A 21,316-nucleotide genomic window follows, 5' to 3' on the forward strand; every position below is an offset into this window, starting at 1 on the left:
TAATATTATCAGATCGGGCACATTATTGCTGCATTTGTCGTGGGAGGGCTTATGATAGCTTCATTTTGTCATGTAAAAGGTTTATGTGCACTGCATTGGTCACATTGGGCCGGCTCAAGATTACTGCACTTGTCATGTATGGGTTCATGATTGCTAAATTAGTTATGTTAGGGGGCTCCTGATTGCTGCACCTGTCAAGTGGGGTTTCATGATTGCTGCACTTGTCACGTGAGGGCTTGTGATTGCGACATTTTTCATGGTGGGGAAGGGGGGCTCATAATTGCTGCATTTGTCACAAAGGAGGGGTGGACATGAATGCTGCATTTGTCACGTGCAGGGGTCATCATGACTGCTGCACTTATGTGCGAGATCATCAGGGGCGCCTTTAGGCATAGGCAATACAGGTCATTGCCTGGAGTGCCATTGATCCTGGGGGCGCCATGTTGCTGGATTAAGCCCCGCCCCTGAATGAAATCCCACTCCATAACTAAGCCCCGCCCCATGGGGGGGCTCTATTCCTTGCTTCTGCAGCATCTGCTTAGCGCAAGTTGCAGGAAGCTGCCACTGTGTCCCTCTGTTTCTTGTGCATCTTTTTTCCCCCTTTGTGCCTCCTTCTGTCACTTTTGTGCCTCCTTCTGTCTCCTTGTGCCTCCTTCAGTCCCTTGTGCCATGTCTGACCCCGTTTGTCCTTCTGTCTCCCTTTTTTGCCTCCTGTCTCCTTATGTGCCCCTTTGTGTATCCTTCTGTCCTCCTGTGCCTCCTTATGTCCCCTTGTGCTACCCCTGTTCCTCCTTCTGTCCCACTCTGCCTTCTTCTGTCCTCATGTGCCTCCTTCTGTCTCCCTCTGTGCCTCATTCTGTCTCCATGCGCCTCCTCTGTCCCCTGTGCCTTACTCTGTCCCCCTTTGTGCCTTACTCTGTCCCCCTTTGTGCCTCCTTCTGTCCGCCTTTGTGCCTCATGAAAGTGGAGCCCTGCCATGTGTATTTTCTGGTGAAACGCTGCCCGCAGTGTGTATTTTCTGGTGAGACTGCGCCACATTTACATGTATTTTTCTGGTGAAACGCTGCCGCAGCAACTGTAATTTCTGGTAAAACCCTGCCGCATTACGATTAGATTATTTTCAGGTGAAACATTGCTGCATTACGTTTTTTTTTTTGGGTGGAATGCTGCCGTATTAAGGTTTTTTTTTTTTGTGGGGAATGCGCCACTGGGGGGGGGGGGGGGGGGGCGGGCACAACAGGTTTTCTCGCCTGGGGTGAAAAAATGGCTAGAGGCACCCCTGGAGATCATGATTGCGCATTTGACATGTGTGTGTATGTGTGTGCAGGGGCGTAGCAATAGGGGGTGCAGAGGTAGCGACCGCATCGGGGCCCTTGGGCCAGAGGGGCCCCAAAGGGCCCTCCCTCAACTACAGTTTTAGCTCTCTATTGGTCCTGTGCTCATAATAATCACTTCTATAGATACTTTGAATACTGGTAATCATTAATAAACTGTTCCCCATCCCCTTCTTGCACCTCTGACACTGTAGTTGCCATTGGCAGGTTTTGGTGCGCCATATCAATTGTTATGTATAGAGTGCTTGGGGGCCCCATGTAAAACTTGCATAGGGGCCCACAGCTCCTTAGCTACGCCACTGTGTGTGTGTGTGTGTGGGGGGGGGCTCATGATTGCTGCATTTGTCTTGTGGTCTCATGTATGCTGCATTTGTCATTCAAGTGGTGGGGGTGGGGCTCATGATTGGGGTTCATTTGTCATTTTAGGAATTACGATCGCTTTATTTATTTTGGAGACTCCTAAAATGTATAAATATGTAATATATATATATATATATATATATATATATATATATATATATATATATATATATAATGATCTGAATATTTTCCAAAGGGTTCTTGCAGCCAGGAAAGGTTGGGAAAGGCTTCGTTGCTCTGTGCCCCGTAGTAGCAGCGGCTCAGTCAGTGCTCTGTATATACACCGTAGTACTGATGATGATGGCTCTGTAGTGTGTGTGCTCACTGACTCCTCCTCTAGATGCAGCTCAGAGTCGGTGCAGCCAATACAGGCAGCCGGGGAGGGGAGGAGGGATCAGGAGACGGGGGGAGACACACGCAGCACACACATCCAGAGAAACTCTCCCTCCCCTCCTGGAGAAACACTGACATCTCTTGTCACACTGCACCCCGTCTCTCCCACCCCCCCTCACCCTGGATCACCAGAGAACCCCGACTCCCGAGGACCAGCAGCACTATCTGCCCAGCTCCTGAGGAGGACCCCCCATCAGTGCCCTTCCAGGATGGTGATTGCTGCATCCCTCCTATCAGCGTGTGCCTGGCTCCTCCCGGCTGGAGGTGTCTGTGCTGCCCCTCAGCACATCTGACACCCTCTCTCCCCATCTCCCACATCACTGCTGGGTGTCTGATCTGTGTCCTCCTCCTCATCACCTCTTCTTCAAAAAGGATGCTGTGGCTCTAAGGACCAATCCGGCACTGTCAGGATCATCCCCTTCCTCTCCTCTATACCCAGGCTGATCCCCTCTTGAAGCAGCTTCAGCAGGATGGGGAAGGACCAGGAGCTGCTCCAGGCTGTCAAGGCTGAAGACCTGGGCATGGTTCAGAAGCTGCTGCAGAGACCCAAGGCTGGCAAAGCCAGTGAGTACTACAACTGTTCTGCTTTTAATTGGCTCAGTGCTTTAAAGGGATTAAATCAGGCAAGAATTAATTAGCAGGCCAGGCTCTGTCTCTGAAATGTTGATGTATTTTCATTGCCTGAGTAGACACTGGTGGTGACATGCAGGAGATGATGATCCATTGGGGTGGGGGCAGCCTGTTTCCAGGCATCAGTAGTCTGCGGCATGCAGAGGGTTATGCGAATGTGCAGGAGGAGAGCATTGCACAGCAGATGTGTTTTTCAGACTGTATGTGGTGCATGCTTACAGCTGCTGGCATAGGTGGCTCGGCTTGCAGGAATGGCATGTGCATAGGATGTGACAGCATTGTAGACATATGTGTCCTGTTCACCTCAGTGCAGTTTCTATGGACCTGTGAGGGTCAGCAGCCCAATACCACTGGAATTTTGTCAGGTGGCCCTTTGCATCAGCTGCGGTCTACACAGGGTTAATGTCCCCACACTGCCAAATGCAGCTCAGCCTGGTCCCTCCTGGCTGGGGAGAGGGGCGAGAGTGAAAGGAGCCCTAATCTGCATTAGTGGTACAGGGATGGATGGATGGGTGAGGGGCGTCCCACCATGGCTGTGACTGCTGCATGATGCAGAGGTGGGAGGGGACACAGCAGGGGAAAGACGGATTGGGGGTCTTTCAGCAGCGCCGGACCCTTTTTCATTTGTAACCTACATCTGCAGAGGTGGGAAGCGCCTTCTACACAAACTGAACTTCATGGGATTCTCTGGCCAAGCATCATAAACCAGGATATTTTTTAGAGGATAAGCCGGGTGGCAACATATATAATTATACTGTTATTATTACGTGTCTTGTTCATTTAGGCACATATATGCTTTTTGTTCTTGGCATATCCTGTATATGCCAGGGGGACATAGACCTAGACAGGCTTAACCAGTGAACAGAGCAAGCGACAAAGTGCTAGGTACCCTTATCATCCAATCAGAATCTAGCTTCTCTAGCTTGGCTTACTGAGCTGATTGGTTGCCATAAGATAGTACACAACCTGTTTTTGGTCCTTTTCCTGTTCATTAGTAAAAACGTGACAGAATGTCTGTGCAAGCATTTTTTTTGGACAGCTGTATGTACTGTTGGTTTTGAAACGCTTTGAGCACCGTAAGCAAGAGGTGACCATCTGTCATTGGACCCACTGGATAGGTCAAGAGTAGGTTGTGGCATTATAGAACAAGATGGTTAATAATAATGTTTACATAACTGGTGATGTCACTTCCTAGACTGTCAGGCATGTGAAATAAAGCTACACACACTTTCAATCATTTTCACCCAGAACAATTGTTCTGGGAACATTTTGAGACAGATCATTGTACAGACAAACTGCTTGGCTGCCTGTTCTGTTCTTTGAATGGGAAGGAGGATGACAAGTGAGGTGTGCCCTGCTATAAAGACAAAAAAGAACAGAGGTCAGTCATTAGTGATTTAACATGACGGATCACTAGCAATGTTGTTAATTTGTTAGGGGACTCCTGTACTCACCTGCTGAAAATCTAGTGTGTACACATAGCGTAATGGTTGGTTCACACTAGAACATGAAATGAACCAATTCATGGAACAGATCACTGTGGACTAGTCAATGCATCCTATGTTAAATACAGTTCTTTCCTGTGTTTGTTACAGTGACAGAACACAAAGTCTCAACCTACAAGATTTTTGGGCATTGGATGGAAGTCATACTAGCAATGCTATTTATGACATGTCCACTACACAACAGAGACGCTCTGAACAAGCGGTTCATGCCATGGATGGTATGAATCTGTTACAGTGTGGACCAAGCATGAGGCCACATCCACAGTGTTGCTAAAGGCTGCTTCTGAAGCCTAATCTTTAACCCCCCCCCCCCCTCCCTGGTTAATCTTAGCCACATCCCCTACAGCTAACCTTAACCGCCCCCCTCCAAAAAGTGAATACACCCCCCCACTTCCGAAAAAACGTATATTTTCGGGCGCTGCCATCAGCAAGTACCCGCTATTTGTAGCTGTATTTTGCATTGCGGGCGGCAAGCTCATATTAGTTATGTTCTGAGGGACCCCCCTCAGGAATGGTGGGCTACTGGATGGATCAGGAAGCTTTTGCCCTACCCAGAGGCTTCCCTCTACTGAGGTGAGCATCAACCTTTTTTTTTTCCTTTTGAAAGTGACAGGTTCACTTTGAACTCTTATTTGCCCGAAAGGATTGTTCATGACTAGTTCATGACCATTTGATGGCCTACTCTACTGTGATTGGCCAAGATGGAAAATCTTTAGAAGATGCTATTCCACCATCGGGTTGCCGCCTCCTTATTATTTCCCCTCTTCTTTCCATAGAACAGCACTCCAGATGGTGATGTAGTTTAAATTTTAACGCTGTAGTAAGTCAATGCTTTGGGGCCACCAGCAACTATTTATCAAGGCAGTGATGAGACTGCCTTCACTTCCTTGGTAAAGAGGTCCTGGTGGCCCTTGAAATGTTGGCATCGTATATTGTTATGAATTAAGCTACATCACAATCTGCATCTGTGGTTCTGGCATTTGCTACTGTTGCTGTTTGGATTGCTTAATCTAGCCAAACACCCATCTGAACCCTGAGGTATGGGCTGATGCACACTACAAGAATTTTTTAAACGCTAGAGATTCGCTCCAGTGTGAAAACTCACATAGGACAACATTAGCAGCAGCTTTTAAAATCACAAAGCGTTCAGAAAAGCTCTTCTGGTGTGCACCAGCCCTTAAGCTCAACACACACCATACAATCTTGGTTGTACAGATTTACCAAATCTATGTAGTATAAGGGCCAACAGATTGAAAATACCTGGAAAGATTGATTGGATAAACTCTTATACTACATGAAAGTGGTAAGATAGTACAACCAAGATTGTATGGTGTGTGTTGAGCTTTAGTGTGCATATTATTAAATACGACTTTTCCCTAGGACAGGACAGGATGCTCAGCAGATAGTCCAGCTGTGTGTCTGTGCAACCATTGTTGGGAAACTATCCCCTAAAATAATCCCAGGTGTGTATGATGTTTAAGGACGCGTGAAGTGAGAGGGATATGGAGGCTGCCTTATGTATTTCCTTTTAAACAATACTAGTTGCCTGGCAGTCCTGCTGATCCACTGCCTCTGATACTTTAGCCATAGACCCTGAACTAGCATGCTGATCAGGTGTTCATGACTAAGGCTACTGTCACACGTACAGCGTCTTATCGCGTCGTGGTATTTTCCCCCACCGCTGCTTGTCGTGAGGGCAATTTAAGCCTATTGAGACTTACACACCAGTGTTCTCCCCAGGCTCTTTTAGGCGGGTGCTCCACCCGGCTATTTTTGGTGACCACCCGGCTGTTATCTGCTCACCTCCTCCTCCGCTGTAAGCAGAGAAAGACCAGCCCTGCATTATCTCATCTCACTCCACCCAGCTATTTTTTCATGCCACCCGGCTACTTTTTCATACCACCCGGCTGGAAAAAAATTCTGGGGAGAACACTGCAGACACTATTGGGGTGCAACAGAAGTAGCCACATCACTGCAAGTCCAACGCAAGCCTACCACGCGGGATTATGCAGCAATGCAAGTCTATGGACGTGATAAATGTGCATGAGCAATTTCTGTAGTGGCAAGCAGAGCGACAGTAATCAAGTGATGTGCTTCCTGTCCAGCAGGGAGTACGTCACTAAGTGGGGGGCGGCACTACACATACTACCCTGTCAGTGCACTCTGCTGAAGGGTAATATGGACGGGAACCTGGTTGGTGTGGTGGTCCTGCCCCAGGGCTCTCCTGCCACAGGACGATCGTACTGCTTAATATATGAAACTAGCCTGGAGTCTGATTGGATTAGCTGCAAGCTTGTTTCAGGTGTGTTATTCAGGCACTACTGATGCATGAAAGCACAGGACAGCCAGGCAACTGGTATGGAAGAGGAAATACATATGGCAGCCTCCATATCTCTCTCAGTTTAGGTGTCCTTTCAATCCTGAGGTTGCTTGCCCTTGTCCTGTCAGGATTGGGCCTGGCGTTGTTTTCCTGCACAGCCTGGATGGCCTATCCTGAGCTGAGTGACATTTCTGCTGACAGCGGAGGTGCCCAGCTGGCCATTGCAGTGTAGTTGGTGCTGGGTCATCTCAGAGTCCTCAGGCACTTGGATTATTGGCTGTGTGAGCAATTTCTTTCTCCCCATGGAGCAAGCTGCTCGCTACACTGAGCAAAGCACGCTAGCAGCCTCTGAAGCTTTGCAGCCCTGACCGGAATCTGCTTCTTTTTATACTCCCATGTATCTCTTTCTCAATGTCATAGTGAGATCTCCTCCATCCAGCATCATGCAGTGGCAGTCACATCACCGGGTTCAGGGACTTGGCTATACATCAACTCGGTATAGGCAAAGATGTCCGCCACGTGTTTGTATTTTCTGCCATTAAACTCCACCTTGATTGCAGTGTCATTAGGATCACTGCATTGCTTTCCCCGTACCCTGTGATTTATAGCATTGTGCTGTGGTGCTGCTCTTAGTGCTATAAAAATATTTGCATTGATTAAAGAGTGAGGGGCTGAGTGGCTAGAATTTGTGCCGTTTGTTAGTGCTTTTGCTAAGAATCCTTGCTAGTATTTATTTATTTATTTTACCAGGTTTATTCACAGGTATGTCTTCTTAGGCAGGATTGGTTGAGAGGTATTCTTGCTTGTGAACTTGTTCATGTGATGATAACCCTCCCCAATCAATGAAAGCACAGAAAGGGGATGGTTTATTAGTACTGCTACCTACAGCAACCAGTGAGGTTTCATTTGACACATCACACCAACTGAATCATCCAGTCAGCATGGGCTTTAAAGGGAACCTGAACTGAAAATTAAAAGTTAAAATAAACATACACAAGTCATACTTGTCTCCCACAGAGTCTACTCCTCAATCTTTCTACTCTCCCATGTCCGGTCTGTCCATTGTGATCAATGGAATTATCAGTCCTCCATTTTAAAAATGGCAATGACCCTGTAACATCTTTCTGGTCAGCACACAGTTAAATTGTAATATCGCCCACTTGAGCCATAGGGAAACATGGACATTACCTTGCACGTCAGTTGTCTTTTTAGTTATAACTGACAGAAACTGATATATTTCAGTTCTGACCTGGAAGGAATCATTGTTAAAAGAAAATGGTGAGCTTCTAAGAGGAACTGATGGCGAGGTAACTATGTAATATTCATTTGCAGGTACATCATGTGTTTATTTTAAATAATTTTCCTCGGTTCAGGTTCCCTTTGAAATGCAACTCTACCTCTATTGCTAAGGAAAACCGCAATTCCTTCCAGTTAAAGGACAACTTGAATGAAAAGAATATGGAGGCTACCATATTTATTTTCTTTGAAAAAATGCCAGTTGCCTGGCAGCCCTTATGATCTATTTGGTTGCAGTAGTGTCTGAATCACACCAGAAACAAGCATGCAGCTAATCTTGACAGATCTGACAATGTCAAACACCTGATCTGCATATGCTTGTTCAGAATCTATGGCTAACATTTTAGAGGCTGGGGATCAGTAGGATAGGCAACTGGTATTGCTTAAAAGGAAATAAATATGGCAGCCTCCATATCCCTCTTGTAGTTGTCATTTAAGCTCTGTGCTTTGCAGTGGATAAATTGCAAAACCTATTTTGATCATGTACAATATATTTATGTAAAGCAGTTATTTTCGCAGTGTTCCATCTTCCTATTTCAGCTTCAGTCTTTTGGAGCAGTGGCATATGTTTGTAGAGTTTTATAAGGAAAGTGGAGTTTTATATTTGTCATTTTTTTAAATTAATGTTTGTATGTTCTTCTATATATGATTAGCTAGCTACTTTCTTTTACTTTGTTTTTGTAATGTCCCATTCTTCAGATATTCCACTACATTCCTGCCTATAGACTTTTCTATAGACTATTTGAAGAATTGGACTTCAGAGACAAATTAAAGGTATGAAACTACCACCTGGTGTTCATCTATGGGGAGCTTAGACTGCTTGGCATTGGTTCAGCAGAGTGGCACAGAGCCTAAAGCCAAACTCCATATCGCTGCAGTGTGTAAAATGATTGTTTGAAGAGGACTGTGTTATACACAGTGTACCAGCCCTGCTTATCAGGGGTGCTCGGATACCTCTTCAAAATCCAGATTGACCCGGATCCAGATACCCAGATATCCGGATCCAGATCGGATATCCGGATTTGAACTTTTGGGTATCTGAACCGAATCAGATATCAGACCCCAGTATCCGGGATATCCGGATAGAAAAAACAGAAGTGGCCTTTAAATTGCTTTAAAAACGTTTTTTAGGGTAAATGAGGCATGTAGCATCATTTTTTTTTAAAGGGGACCACTGATGATGTGGGGACTTAAAATCCCCCCCCCCCCCCCCCTCCCTGCCCCTAACATCAGGACTAGGTTCCAGACAGCGGTCGTGCAGCCCACATTGTGTCCAAAGTCCAACCGCACAACTGGGACATGACAGTTTTCAGCCAAGACACCTCCAAAAAAAAGTGTCACGTACCAAGTGACAGTCAGACAGCAGAGGAGAAGACACTAGTGCACACTAACTGTCACACTGTCACTGGTCACAGCACAGCAGTTCTGTAGAAAACTAACAGTAGTACTACTACTCTAACAACTACTAGCACTGACTGCAGTACTACAGTACTAACTACACAATAACACAGTAATCCTATCCCCTAATCCCTAACCTATACTGCAGCTAGCTAAGGCTAATAGCTGGCCAGCAGGCAGCAGCTGGCTTGGTCTGTACACACACACACACACACACACACACACACACACACACACACACACACACACACACACACACACACACACACACACACACACACACACACACACACACACACACACACACACACACACACACACACACACACACACACACACACACACACACCAGCTGGAGCACACACCCTGACTGTCACACTATGAAATCAAGCTAATTAACAATATAACAATAGTGTGATAGTGAAGGGGTTAATCAATGAACAGCTCATCACTGTGTACAGCCCTTGCTAAGCCAGCAGCACTGGAGCACACACTGACTGTCACACAATGCAATCAATCAAGCTAATTAACGATTTAATAGTGTAGTGATAGTGAAGGGGTTAATCACTGAACAGCTTTAGGTTTATAACTATGTACAGCCCTTGCTAGGCCAGCAGCACTGGAGCATGTCTCTCAGTGAGCATTCTCAAGCAAGGGACGATATGTCTCATCATGGCAGCCCTCCTTATTATACAGGGGGGCTGGCCAGTGTTCCTTTCTGTGATTGGGTGCCAGGACTTAGGGCCTGTTCAGACTATCTGCGTATGAAGAATGCGTTTAAAATCAAAGAAACGCAAGGTGAAAAACGCATGCATTTTTCTTGCGTTCTAATGCGTATTCTATTGCATTTTGCGCACACACGTGACCCAGGGGGAAAAAAAAAATTATGGGAACCGCAGAGGAAAACGGACGCTTAAAAGGCAATAGTACGCGTTTTTGATACGCGTCCATAGACTTTCATTGCGTCCGTTTCTATGCGTATCGCACAGAACTGCGTGCAGCAATGCGGATGAGAAACGTATGCGTCTCATACGCATACATGTGAACTAGCCCATTCAAAAGCATTAGGAGCCGTTCCTATGCGTTTTGGGTACCCAGACACGTTCCCTGAAAACGTCCAGGAACGCGCATAGTCTGAACAGGCCCTTAGGCTGGAAGCTCTCTGATTGGCTCAATGAGGTCAGGTGGGGCTGGCCAGGGTTCCCCTCTGTGATTGGTTGCTAGGGCTTCTGCTGGGAGCCCTCTGGCTCCAGGACGTCATATCCTTAGTTACAGTATTTCGGATCCGGATATCCGCAATATATGACCAAATATCCGCAGATAGCTATCCGGATTTCTACAGAAATCTGGGATCCGGAGTCCGGATCGGATAGCTGAAATAAGGTTGGATATCCGGAATCCGGATGAGCACCACTGCTGCTGATACATTTTACATTAAGAAGGAATTTAAGTTTTATGTTCTCCTTTTAAAATACAAGTTTAAAGAGGAACTCAAAGTGTCTTTGGAGGAGGCACTCACTAAGATTAATATTTGCAATTTAAATATTTTTTTTTTTTTTCCTGCAAAGGTTTTAAATCTTCTAATTCAACTCGCTTATCTGAATGGGAAAAAACAGATAAGATTGATAAGGCTAAGATTTGCCAAGCTCCTACCATTGCTTGTTTCCTTCAGGTCTCTCCCACTCCCTATTCTGGTTTATTTTAATATTTGATTGCCCTAGCAAAAGTGCAGTGTTCTCCCCAGGCTGTTTTAGCCAGGTGCTCCACCTGGCTAATTTGGCGACCACCCGGTTGTCATCGGCCCACCTCCTCATCTGCCTCCTATGCTTTAAGCAGAGAAGCGCTGTCTCTGCATTCTCCTGTCGTGCCCCATCCAGCTGCTTTTCCATGCCACCCGGCTGGAGAAAATTTCTGGGTAGAACACTGCAGTGCCGTTGGCTGTGCATAAGCACATTCACAGTGGGCACGGGTTAGTTGCGGCCACGCATGCCCAGTAGAATTGAACTTGCATATGCCCAGTTTAAATGTCCTCATTCAGAGACCATTGTTGCAAAACCCAAATCCCGCTCCATTCCCAGATTAAAGCAGATGCAGGAGCTGCATGTTGGCTGCACACACAGTCTCATCCTAGATGTCAATTTGAATTGACAGGAGAATTGTAAGTGACTTTTTTAGAATCCATATTTAAATATCACTCATGTGAGATGAAGAAGGTTTGGCAGAGAGGGGATGTAGCTGCATGTAGAAAATGTATGTGCATTTTGTTGCAGCAGGCGGAGTGCATGCCGATTCCACCAGTATGTAACATTCAGCTTTGGGTGAACTACCGTAAATGCTAGTAATTCTGTCTGGCATGCAAATTTATATGCGGCTTGGAACTGAGCCAATAACAGCAGGAAGTGAATTTGATTTGCCTGATTCTAAGCTGCCTACAACATTCATTATATTTGTATGCACGTCTGAGTATGGCCCTTTTCTACTACAGGTGTTTAAAAAAAATAAAAATCGGATTGCAATTGTTCTACTGATTGCTACAACACTGCCATTAACATGTAAATCAGGGTGCTGATTTTCCAGTAGTGCGATTTTCATTTTTCTCCAAATTACAATTGCCGTCCCGCTGCATTTTTGGTGCGTTTACCCTCTTATACTTAGGAGTATATATAACAGAGCAGGAAAATTGGCAATACAAATTGCTTTCCAACACCCAATGGATCGCGGCACGATCGCAGTAGTGTAAATAGTAGGGAACAATTGCAGCGCTATTGCGCATGCAATTGTATTTCCAAGTGGAAAAGAGCCCTTTTTTCAATGACCACCTGTATGAGTCGGTTATGCCCGGTTGGTCTGTCTTGTGTTTGAAATGTTAGTGATTATTTGGAAATATGAAACAGTACAGCTGTTATATGGTGTCTCACTCCTCCGCACGCCAAAGTCGCTGGGCCTTTCAGAAATCTTGCAGATAAGGCCGCTACTCATAATTTAATTACAGATATCTGGGCCTGCGAGTCAAGCTTCTGGGAACTCTGTTATGTCGAAATTGTTAATGTCTGCAGTGTAAACAGTCTACAGGACTGGATGTCTCGTCCGGATAGAAAATGAATTATTGTTCAGTTAAAGTATCGGCACTACAGAGATTACAGATGGGCCTGATTTACTAAGCTTCGGATAGGCTGGTGGAGATCAGTGATCCTGAAGACCTGGAGTTTGAAGACCTGGAGTTTATCTTCTGAAGCGCTTTTCTGACCATCAATGCTTTCTGAGCGTTTTAACTTCTTAAGTCCGCCTCACACCAATGGGAGTAAGTGGAGCGGCAGCCCCAGGACCGCCTAATGCCGATCGGCATGCAGTCCTGGGTGCGCGTTCTGCTGTGGATCGCTCAGTCATCAGTCTCCCACGGCTGTCCCCTCTGGAGGCTGGGAAGTGATCCTCTGTCATAGGCTAAAGCCTATGACAGCCGATTACACTGATTGGCTGGGGACGGAAGGCGGGGATTTAAAAAAAATTGAAATAGGCATATTTAATTTTTTTTTTTACAAAAACCAAACAAACCTCTTGGGAGCCATCAGACCCCACCAACAGAAAGCTCTGGTGGGCAGAAAAGGGGGGAAGGGGGGGGGGGGAGTATCACTTGTGTGCTGAGTTGTACGGCCCTGCAGCGAGGCCATAAAGCTGCAGTGGCTTATTTTGTAAAAAATGATCTGGTCACTAAAGGGGTTTAAGCCCAGGGTACTCAAGAGGTTAAAAGAAATGTTCCAATAAAATCCCAGCGATTCCGTTTTGTTTTTTTTTTAATTGTGATTGCAACAATTTTACTGTGATTTCAATGCAAGTCAGTGGGAGCGTTTAAAAAAAATATTGCTCAGAAAGCGGCAGCGCTCAGTGTGTCTACAGCTTTAGGTGACAAAAAGTCACAGCACTATAGCAAAGGTAGCTCTAACATCAGTGAATGATCAGTCCTGTGATGGCAACTGTGTTTTCACACATTATTGAATACGTTTGACATTGATTTCACAAAAAGCTCATGAAACAAAAAACAGTGCAAGACAGCCAATCAAAAATGTCAGAATGTTTTTTAAAGGGTGAATAAAATGCTGAGAATCCTTTGTGAGTAGATGGACAAGTCTGAAATCTGTCAAATTTTTCTGCCTACTGTAAGTGACAGCAACATAGGAGAAAAGTATTGTATTGTGTCTTTTTCTGAGAGAGAAATGTACATCTTGTACATGTTCATCTTCTATAATTTTAGAATGTTTGCAATAATGATCCTTTACATCTTGCATTCATCTATGTGCCTGGGATTCAGCTTGAGGCCTCATTCACAGTGGGACGTTGCAGAGCTGCGTTATAAAGTCTAACGCAGCTTACCGCACTGCAATGCTTATCCTATGGAGTATGCACAGTGCGACGTTAGCTTCTCATTGTAACGTGTAGCGTTATGGTAACGTACTGCTGCAGTGCATTACTAGACAAACACGTTAGCACGTACAGGAAAGCATATTTTTCTTTTTTTCCACAATAAAATTTTTATTGAGCAAAGAGTAATATTAACAAACAGGGTTAATGCAAGAGTAGCATGGATTCTCAAAAATATCCACTTAACACATTGGACAGGAAGCTTCCAATCAGGATAAGATCAGCATGGCAACAAGCAGAGATCACATAGTCCTGTTATGCCTTATAATCATAAATTTACATCAAAGGTTCTAGGCCTATTTTGCACAACACATTTAAAAGGGGTTGGGCGTGCCTCCCTGCCAGGAGATAATAGTTGAGGGAAGAAAGAGAAATGAGTGAGTTGGAAAGATAAAAGAAAGAGAGAGAAAAATGTATATGATTGACCTCAGGACTCCATGAGTGCTTTGCATTCCTGTCAGTATTGGAACTCCACCCACACCAACCAGGTGATCAGCTATTGATCAAGGAAAAACATACTTTTCATTGCCCGAATGCTTTACTCTACCCGCTGTACGCGACGGTAACTCAGCGTTTATCACCTTTTTTGTTGCGTTGTAATGCTGTGTTGTGACTTTAATGTTGCATTACAATGCAACGTCCCACTGTGAATGAGGCCTTAACCTAAATGCTACGATAAAACATCCAATTTTATGGCAATTTGATAAAGATAGATTGTACAGAAAATGTAAGTGTTTTTGTTTTTTTGTCCAAGAAATGTGATCAAATATCCATTTTGTTTTTCTGATGAGAAGACAGGTAGTGTTTTTTTTTTTTCTGATCAGTTTTTATGAACATTGAATGGTGTAGGACAGATTGCCAATTTCATGCTTTATAGATGTGAGAATTTCTTTCAGTCGTGTTTATTTTATTTATTTTTAATATTTGGGAAGAAATGTGTGATTGTTCAGATTTTTCATATGTTACAATCGATCAGAATGTAAAATAAAAATTGTAGTGTGGCCACCTTTAAATAAATTGACTTTTATAAATAAGATGAATGTTGTCCAATGACATCTATCGGCTGGCTTCTGAGCTTCATTGGGCTGTAGGAGGCTGGCCAGTCTCGGGAGGACTTGGTTATATTTGGATATTGCTCCTAATTGCTTGAGTTTCTCCTCAGACGAGACAGCCAGGCAGGTGTGTTTGGGTCGGCCTAACCAGTCACTCTCAGGTCATCACAATGGCCTCAATTCACTAAGTGTAATGCTCTGCTCAGCTGTCTGCATGGGGCAGACAGCTGTTTGTCCATTCTTTAGGTCTGAGTGTTGCAGGTCTCTGGAAAAGAGACCTGTCTTCGCTTTGCAACTTTCAGAGTTGCTCTGCTGGTGAGGAATTTGCATATACTTGTCATGCAAATTGTTTAGCTGCCTCCTTTGATGGCTTGCAGTATAAATACCTTTTGCTCCCAGAATTCCTGGCTGGTCATGATGGTTTGTTCCTGCAAAACTCTCCTGGAGTATCAGCCTTGCTATCGTTTGCTAAGATTATCTTAGAGTAATTCCTTGGGACTGCACTAGGCATCCCTTCTAGTGCAGTCAGGTTGTATTATCTGTATTGCCTTGTTCTGTCTCTCTGTCTCGATTGTCTTGTCGCCAGTGGTGGTCGACAGGAAATCGTTCTGTCTGTCTGGGAGTGTAGGCCAGAGCTGCGGTTGCTACTGGCTGCTCCATCTGTCTGGATTGCATTCGCCCTAGTGGTAGTGGCAGTGCTTCCTTCTGTATTCTGCCTTAGGGGTGCTAGCCAGAGCAGCGGTTGCTACTGGTAGCCCCATCTCTCTGTCTTGTCTGGTACGAACGCTTGCTGTAGGCTCGGTGAGGTAACCGTTTAGCAAGCGCTCGCGTTATCTATTTCATGTTTGTGTTTCATTGGTTAGTTAGGGTGGCACGCTTATCACTGGGCGCCTAATGCACGCGTTCGCTGTTGCGAATGAGTGCGGTGTTCGCGTTTAGCTAGCGTTTGTTATTTTCTTTGATGTTCTGATTGTTGTTGCTTGCTGTGCCTTTCTTGCTACTCTCGTGCTCTGTCCTGCTCGGTCTTGTGTCACTGTTGGCAATCGCCAGTCTTGCGATTGCGTTCCCACTTCGTTTCCGTTGTTGTGTGTTCACCGTCGCTGGGTGGCGACTAGATTAGTGGACACGCATACATTCTGTCTCTGTGCTCTTTCTCTACACTTGTGCTCAGTCTAGTTCGGTCTTGTGTCAATTTTGGCAATCGCCACTCTTGCGATTGCGTTCCCACATCGGTTCTGTTGTGTGTTCACCGTCGCTGGGTGGCGACTATATTAGTGGACACACATACATTCTGTCTCTGTGCTCTCTCTCTTTAAGGGCTATCTTGCCCTGCATTGCTTCAACTCGTACAATTCCCACCTGGCATCTGTGGCCGTGCAGAGGCTGTGTTCGTCTGCACTCCACAGCTCCATCTGCCAGTGGGAATTGCCCTCTACAGGTGCATCGCACCCAAGCTGGGTTCTGACAAATTACATGCTTGTGGAGGATTTCCGCAGTGTCAGCGCGCGTCCTGTGCGCTGACCATGGAAATAATTCCGCACTCGTTACACTAAGCAGTTTAGACTAGTCTACTGATGGTTTTTAGTCTACTGATGGTTTGGTCAGTTGCATCAAAGTGAAATTCACTATTACCAAATGTTTTAGACCTAGTCTAAAGGTGCGTACACACATGCGACTATAGTCGTTTGAAACGATCGTTCCCCGATCGTTTCAAACGACGATCGTTTAAAAAAAAGCAGCCAATGACTATTAAGTATAACGACGGACGAGCTAGATCGTTAAAAACGAACGATCTAGCTTGGTGGATTTTTTCCAACGATGATCGTTTGCAAAAGTAGTACATCGTTGGAAACGGTCGTTCGTACTAGACTTGACATGCGCATTTCACTATTTCTCCATGGAACTTTTCATTTACCGTATTTTTCGGACTATAAGACGCTCCGGACTATAAGACGCACCCAGGTTTAGAGGACAAAAACCAAGAAAAAAAATATATTAAACCTGGGTGCATCCATGGTGCAGGGGTGTCTTGTAGGCCTTTTTCCCCCCAAGCTGTCTGCACCAGCTACACAATAACTAAGCTTCAGTGCCCAGCTACACTAGTCCCTGCTGCCCCACCAGCTAGACTAAGTACCCTACACTAAAGCCTGATGCCCCACCAATAACCTTGCACTACACTACATTACATTACACTAGTCCCTGATTCCCCCACCAGTTACTACACCACACTAACCCACCCCTGCTGCCCCACCAGTAACACTACACCCTACATTAAACTAACCCCTGCCTCCCCACCAGTTACAATAACTAAACACTTCAACATAGATGATCTCACCTATCTAGTTGTCCCTGAGTTGTCCTGTCCTTTGATGTCAGCTGTGATGATTGACGTGGCAGAGGAGTGTTGTCACAAGTCAGGCATCCTTTAAGGGGCAATCTCAGCAGGAGCTGCAGCGGCTGTCCTCTTCCAGGTATTGTGGCTGGCGGTGGGGGGCTTTTGGGTGCAGAAGAGCAGCGATTCAGGGCTAATTGCAGCGGCTGTAATCTTCTAAGTTCCTGCACGGCGGCGGGGGGGCCAGATGAGGAGCGATCCAAGGCTAATTGAAGGCAGCGGCTGTAATCTTCTAAGTTCCTGCACGGCGGCGGGGGGGCCAGATGAATAGCGACCCAGGGCTAATTGAAGGCAGCGGCTGTTATCCTGTATCCAGCACGGCGGCGGCAGCGTGGCATTAGACGGGAGATCGTAGCGGCAGTTATGACTACCGATGCCTCAGTACTTCCTTGTTTACGCCCCCTCATGACGTAGGACGCTCATGCGTGTCCTACGTCATGAGGAGGCGTAAACAAGGAAGTACTGAGGCATCGGTAGTCATAACTACCGCTACGATATCTCCCGTCTAATGCCACGCTGCCGCCGCCGTGCTGGATACAGGATAACAGCCGCTGCCTTCAATTAGCCCTGGGTCGCTATTCATCTGCCCGCCGCCATGCAGCAACTTAGAAGATAACAGCCACTGCAATTAGCCCTGAATCGCTGCCCCCGCCGCAGCCGCTGCAGCTTCCGTACAAGCACATGGCATGGAAGCATGAAGAGCTGGCCAGAGGCGGATCATTGCGGGCATCAAGGCGGATGATTGGCGGCTGCATAGAGGGGAATGGAGGCGGATGATTGGCTGCATGGAGAGCGGGCAATGAGGCAGATTGGCGGCTGCATAGAGGGGAATGGAGGCGGATCATTGGCTGCATGGAGAGCGGGCAATGAGGCAGACTGGCGGCATGGAGCAAACCACACACCCAGAGCATCACAGACGGAAAAAGTGGGAAACGGTTTTTGGTTTTTTGCAATATTTGTACTTCTTTTTTTGCTACCTTTGGACTATAAGACGCAGGGACTTTTTCTCCCCACTTTTGGGGGAGAAAAAGTGCGTCTTATAGTCCGAAAAATACGGTATATGCGCAGGCGCAATAGTTGCTTTTACGTGATGTAACGTTCGTTCTAACGATCAGATCGTTACACACCTTTTTAAAACTAACTTTACTTAGGTCGTTCTTTCATCAATTAAAAGTTCGTTCATCGTTGACAACGAACGATCGTTGTCGCATGTGTGTACGTAGCATTAACCATTCGGTAATTAGGTGGGTAAAGCAGGGGAAATGATCAAAAGATGCAATTCACAAACTAGTAGCTATGACTGACATCCTTCTCCTCTGATGAGCTCTCCTCTGCATACAATTAAACTCCTGCATAATTCATTCAACAGGTTCCATCCTCACATCTAAAATACCTCACAGAATTAAGGTGGCCATACACTCGTTAGATTAGCAGCAGATAGATCATCAGATAGATTTCTAATCTATCTGATGTGTTTAGGAACATTTTTTACTAGGAACAGATTTCCAATAGATTTCAGCTTGAAATCAATTGAAAATCAATCTGATGGCATTTTTTTGCCATCAGATTTACATTAGAGCCAATGCAAAATAAGCAATCTCAACAGATCGACCTAGATTTTCCAGCCTGCCAGATCGATTACAAATCGATTGACCAATTGACCGTTTTGCGGCCGATATCGATCGATCTTGATCGATCGGCCAAAATCGTCTGAGTGTATGGGCCTCTTTACTTTACCTACAGAAATCAGCTGGACTAATCTGTCAGAAAAAGTGGGCGTGGCTACTCCTTGTTTGCCTTTGTGAATTGTGTAATTACTGAATGTTAGACCAGGTCTAAAACAGGTCTATTGCTGGGTATACACGGTACGTTTTTTGCTAAGAATCGTTCCGATAGATGCCTTCGATGATAAAATTCCGATATGTCCCATGTTCCGCTCGATTCTTTTCCGCTCGATTTCTCATAGACGTGAATGGAAAAAAGATAAGAGAATCGAGCAGAAAATCGAATGGCTAATAGATCGCGCGCCGAATCGAACGCGCAAAACGTAACGTGTATTCCCAGCATAAAACATTACACCAAACCATCAGTAGACTAACAAACCATCTGTAGACTAGTCTAAACTGCTTAGTGAATTGAGGCCAGTGTATCTTCCAGGAGTGAGGAAATGCTGTCCAGTCTCTCTGTATTGTCTGTGAGCCACTTCCAGTACAATATGCCATGGATGCTCTGAGAAACTGACAATGTTGCTTTATTTTTAGAGTGATTTATGGGTGCCCGCCATAGCTCAGACTAATATTAGATGTGGAATGCTCCAGCATTGTCACCATGCGTAGCTATTTCCATGTTTGCCACACGTGCTGTATTTGTTTTACCCTGTTTATGCTACAAGTGACAATGACGAGCACTTTTCATTGGGTAGGCACACTTTTGTTAGTGATCAATCTTGCTTGTAAATTTCATTTACTTTCATATTGGCTTAGTTAAGGCTATTTCTTTTATCTAGATATATTCCTTTAGATTGTAATGTCACAAGGGCAGGGCTCTCTTCCTTTTTGTGTCTTGGAATTTCCTATACATTTGTTCATCATCTTGGATTTGTCATTGTAATTACTATGTCTACCAATTCAGTATTATGTACCTACTAGCGGACCTAAGCCTATTTAAAAAACGGGCTCTAGGACTTTTTTCTACCACCACCACCGCTGGCAGTCAGTGTGCATGCGTGCGCACCCGCCCTCCTCGCCCACCCACCTCGCTCCCTGGTCCCGTCCAGCTGTCCGTTACTGCGCAAAACCAGGGACACAGGGACAGCTGCTGGACGCAGCGACAGTAGGGTTTTATTATAGAGGATGTCTATATTTTGTGTATACCAGTGTCTGTATTATGCACCCCATGTTTGTTTCTTACCCTGTACACTGCCACAGAATATGTTGGCGCTTTTATAAATCACTAATAATGTTATCATTGTCATGTCCAAAGGAAATTCAGGTTAATTCTTCTGTTACCTTAACCCCCTTGGCATTATGATTCTTTCCGGATTTCAGTATCTAAAAGCGGTGCAATTTTTTTGCACCCTTTCAGATCCTAAAACCTGGGAAAAAAATCATGCTGCCAGGAAGATCTGCAGCAGTTACAGTAATCACCTCCCTGGGCTCCAGCGCTGCAGTTAAGCCTCCATCCTCCGGGTGGCGCGGTAACTCTAAAGTGAAATTGCCGGCTGTCGTCATGTCGACAGCCGGCGATCTCACCAGCAGGAAACAGAGCCCCGTAGAAGAGGAAGAAGAATGTCAGCTGACATCGGGATCCCGGGGAGGTTTGTAGCAAAGCTCCCGCTGCGTGCATTGCTCTGCATACAGCCTCCGGCGGCTACCCCGAGCAGAGGCCGGGATTACCGCTCTTAGCTGCGGTTTTCCGCCCCGACCCTAGCTCGGGATAACCGCCAAGGAGGTTAAAGGAGCGCTACACTGAAACAAGTAAGCAGTTAAAATCTGGCAGAACTGACAGGTTTTTGACTAGGCCATCTCCTCATGGGGGATTTTCAGGGTTTTCTTTGTTTTCAAAAGTACTCCCTGAACGGCAGTTGCTAAGTCTAACTTCAGAAATAGTAAAATACCAGCCAACCTCCCTACTCGCTTTCACACTTTTGGCAGTTAGACTTAGGAACTCCCATTCAGGAAATGCTTTTCAAAACAGAGAAAACCCTGAGAATCCCCCAAGAGGAGATGGACTAGACCAGTGATGGCTAATCTTGGCACTCCAGCTGTGACAAAACTACAAATCCCATCATGCTTCTGCCTCCAAGTTATGCTTAGAGCTGTCAGAGTATTGCAATGCCTCATGGGACTTGTAGTTCCACAACAGCTAGAGTGCCAAGGTTAGCCATCACTGGACTAGACCAAAACCTGTTGGTTCGGGCAGATTTCAACTGCCCACTTTTTTTTGCTGTAGTGGTCCTTTAAAAACATTTTGCCTCTATCCAAGTGGCTGCATCAGTTGATGTGATGAAGGCATACTCAGAAATAAGTGTGGCTTAGATTGAATTAGGGTGGCCAGACACTGGAACGATCTGATCATGTTGCCGATCTGATCATGTTGACAACACATTCACAAGAGCGACTAGTTTCTGTAGTGTGACATGGTCGCTTAGCAACTGCGTGGAATAACATTAGTAGTAGTGTACTTGGCATCTTAGTAGCTGCAGCAATTCACATCTGCTG

At 45.6% G+C, this 21,316-nt stretch overlaps 1 protein-coding gene across 4 annotated transcripts in view; it reads left to right on the forward strand.

Annotated features, from left to right (window-relative positions):
• Positions 1-2,092: 2,092 nt before the first annotated feature.
• CASKIN1 (CASK interacting protein 1) overlaps positions 2,093-21,316 on the forward strand; it is a 361,626-nt gene continuing 342,402 nt past the window's right edge. For all 4 annotated transcript variants that reach the window (XM_068244315.1, XM_068244317.1, XM_068244316.1 and 1 more), the window contains exon 1: positions 2,093-2,651. In XM_068244315.1, coding sequence (XP_068100416.1) covers positions 2,558-2,651 — 94 coding nt within the window. In that variant the 5' untranslated portion in view covers positions 2,093-2,557. The remainder of the gene's footprint in view (positions 2,652-21,316) is intronic.

This window comes from Hyperolius riggenbachi, chromosome 7, assembly GCF_040937935.1.
Source record: "Hyperolius riggenbachi isolate aHypRig1 chromosome 7, aHypRig1.pri, whole genome shotgun sequence".
In the NCBI taxonomy this organism is placed as follows: domain Eukaryota; kingdom Metazoa; phylum Chordata; class Amphibia; order Anura; family Hyperoliidae; genus Hyperolius; species Hyperolius riggenbachi.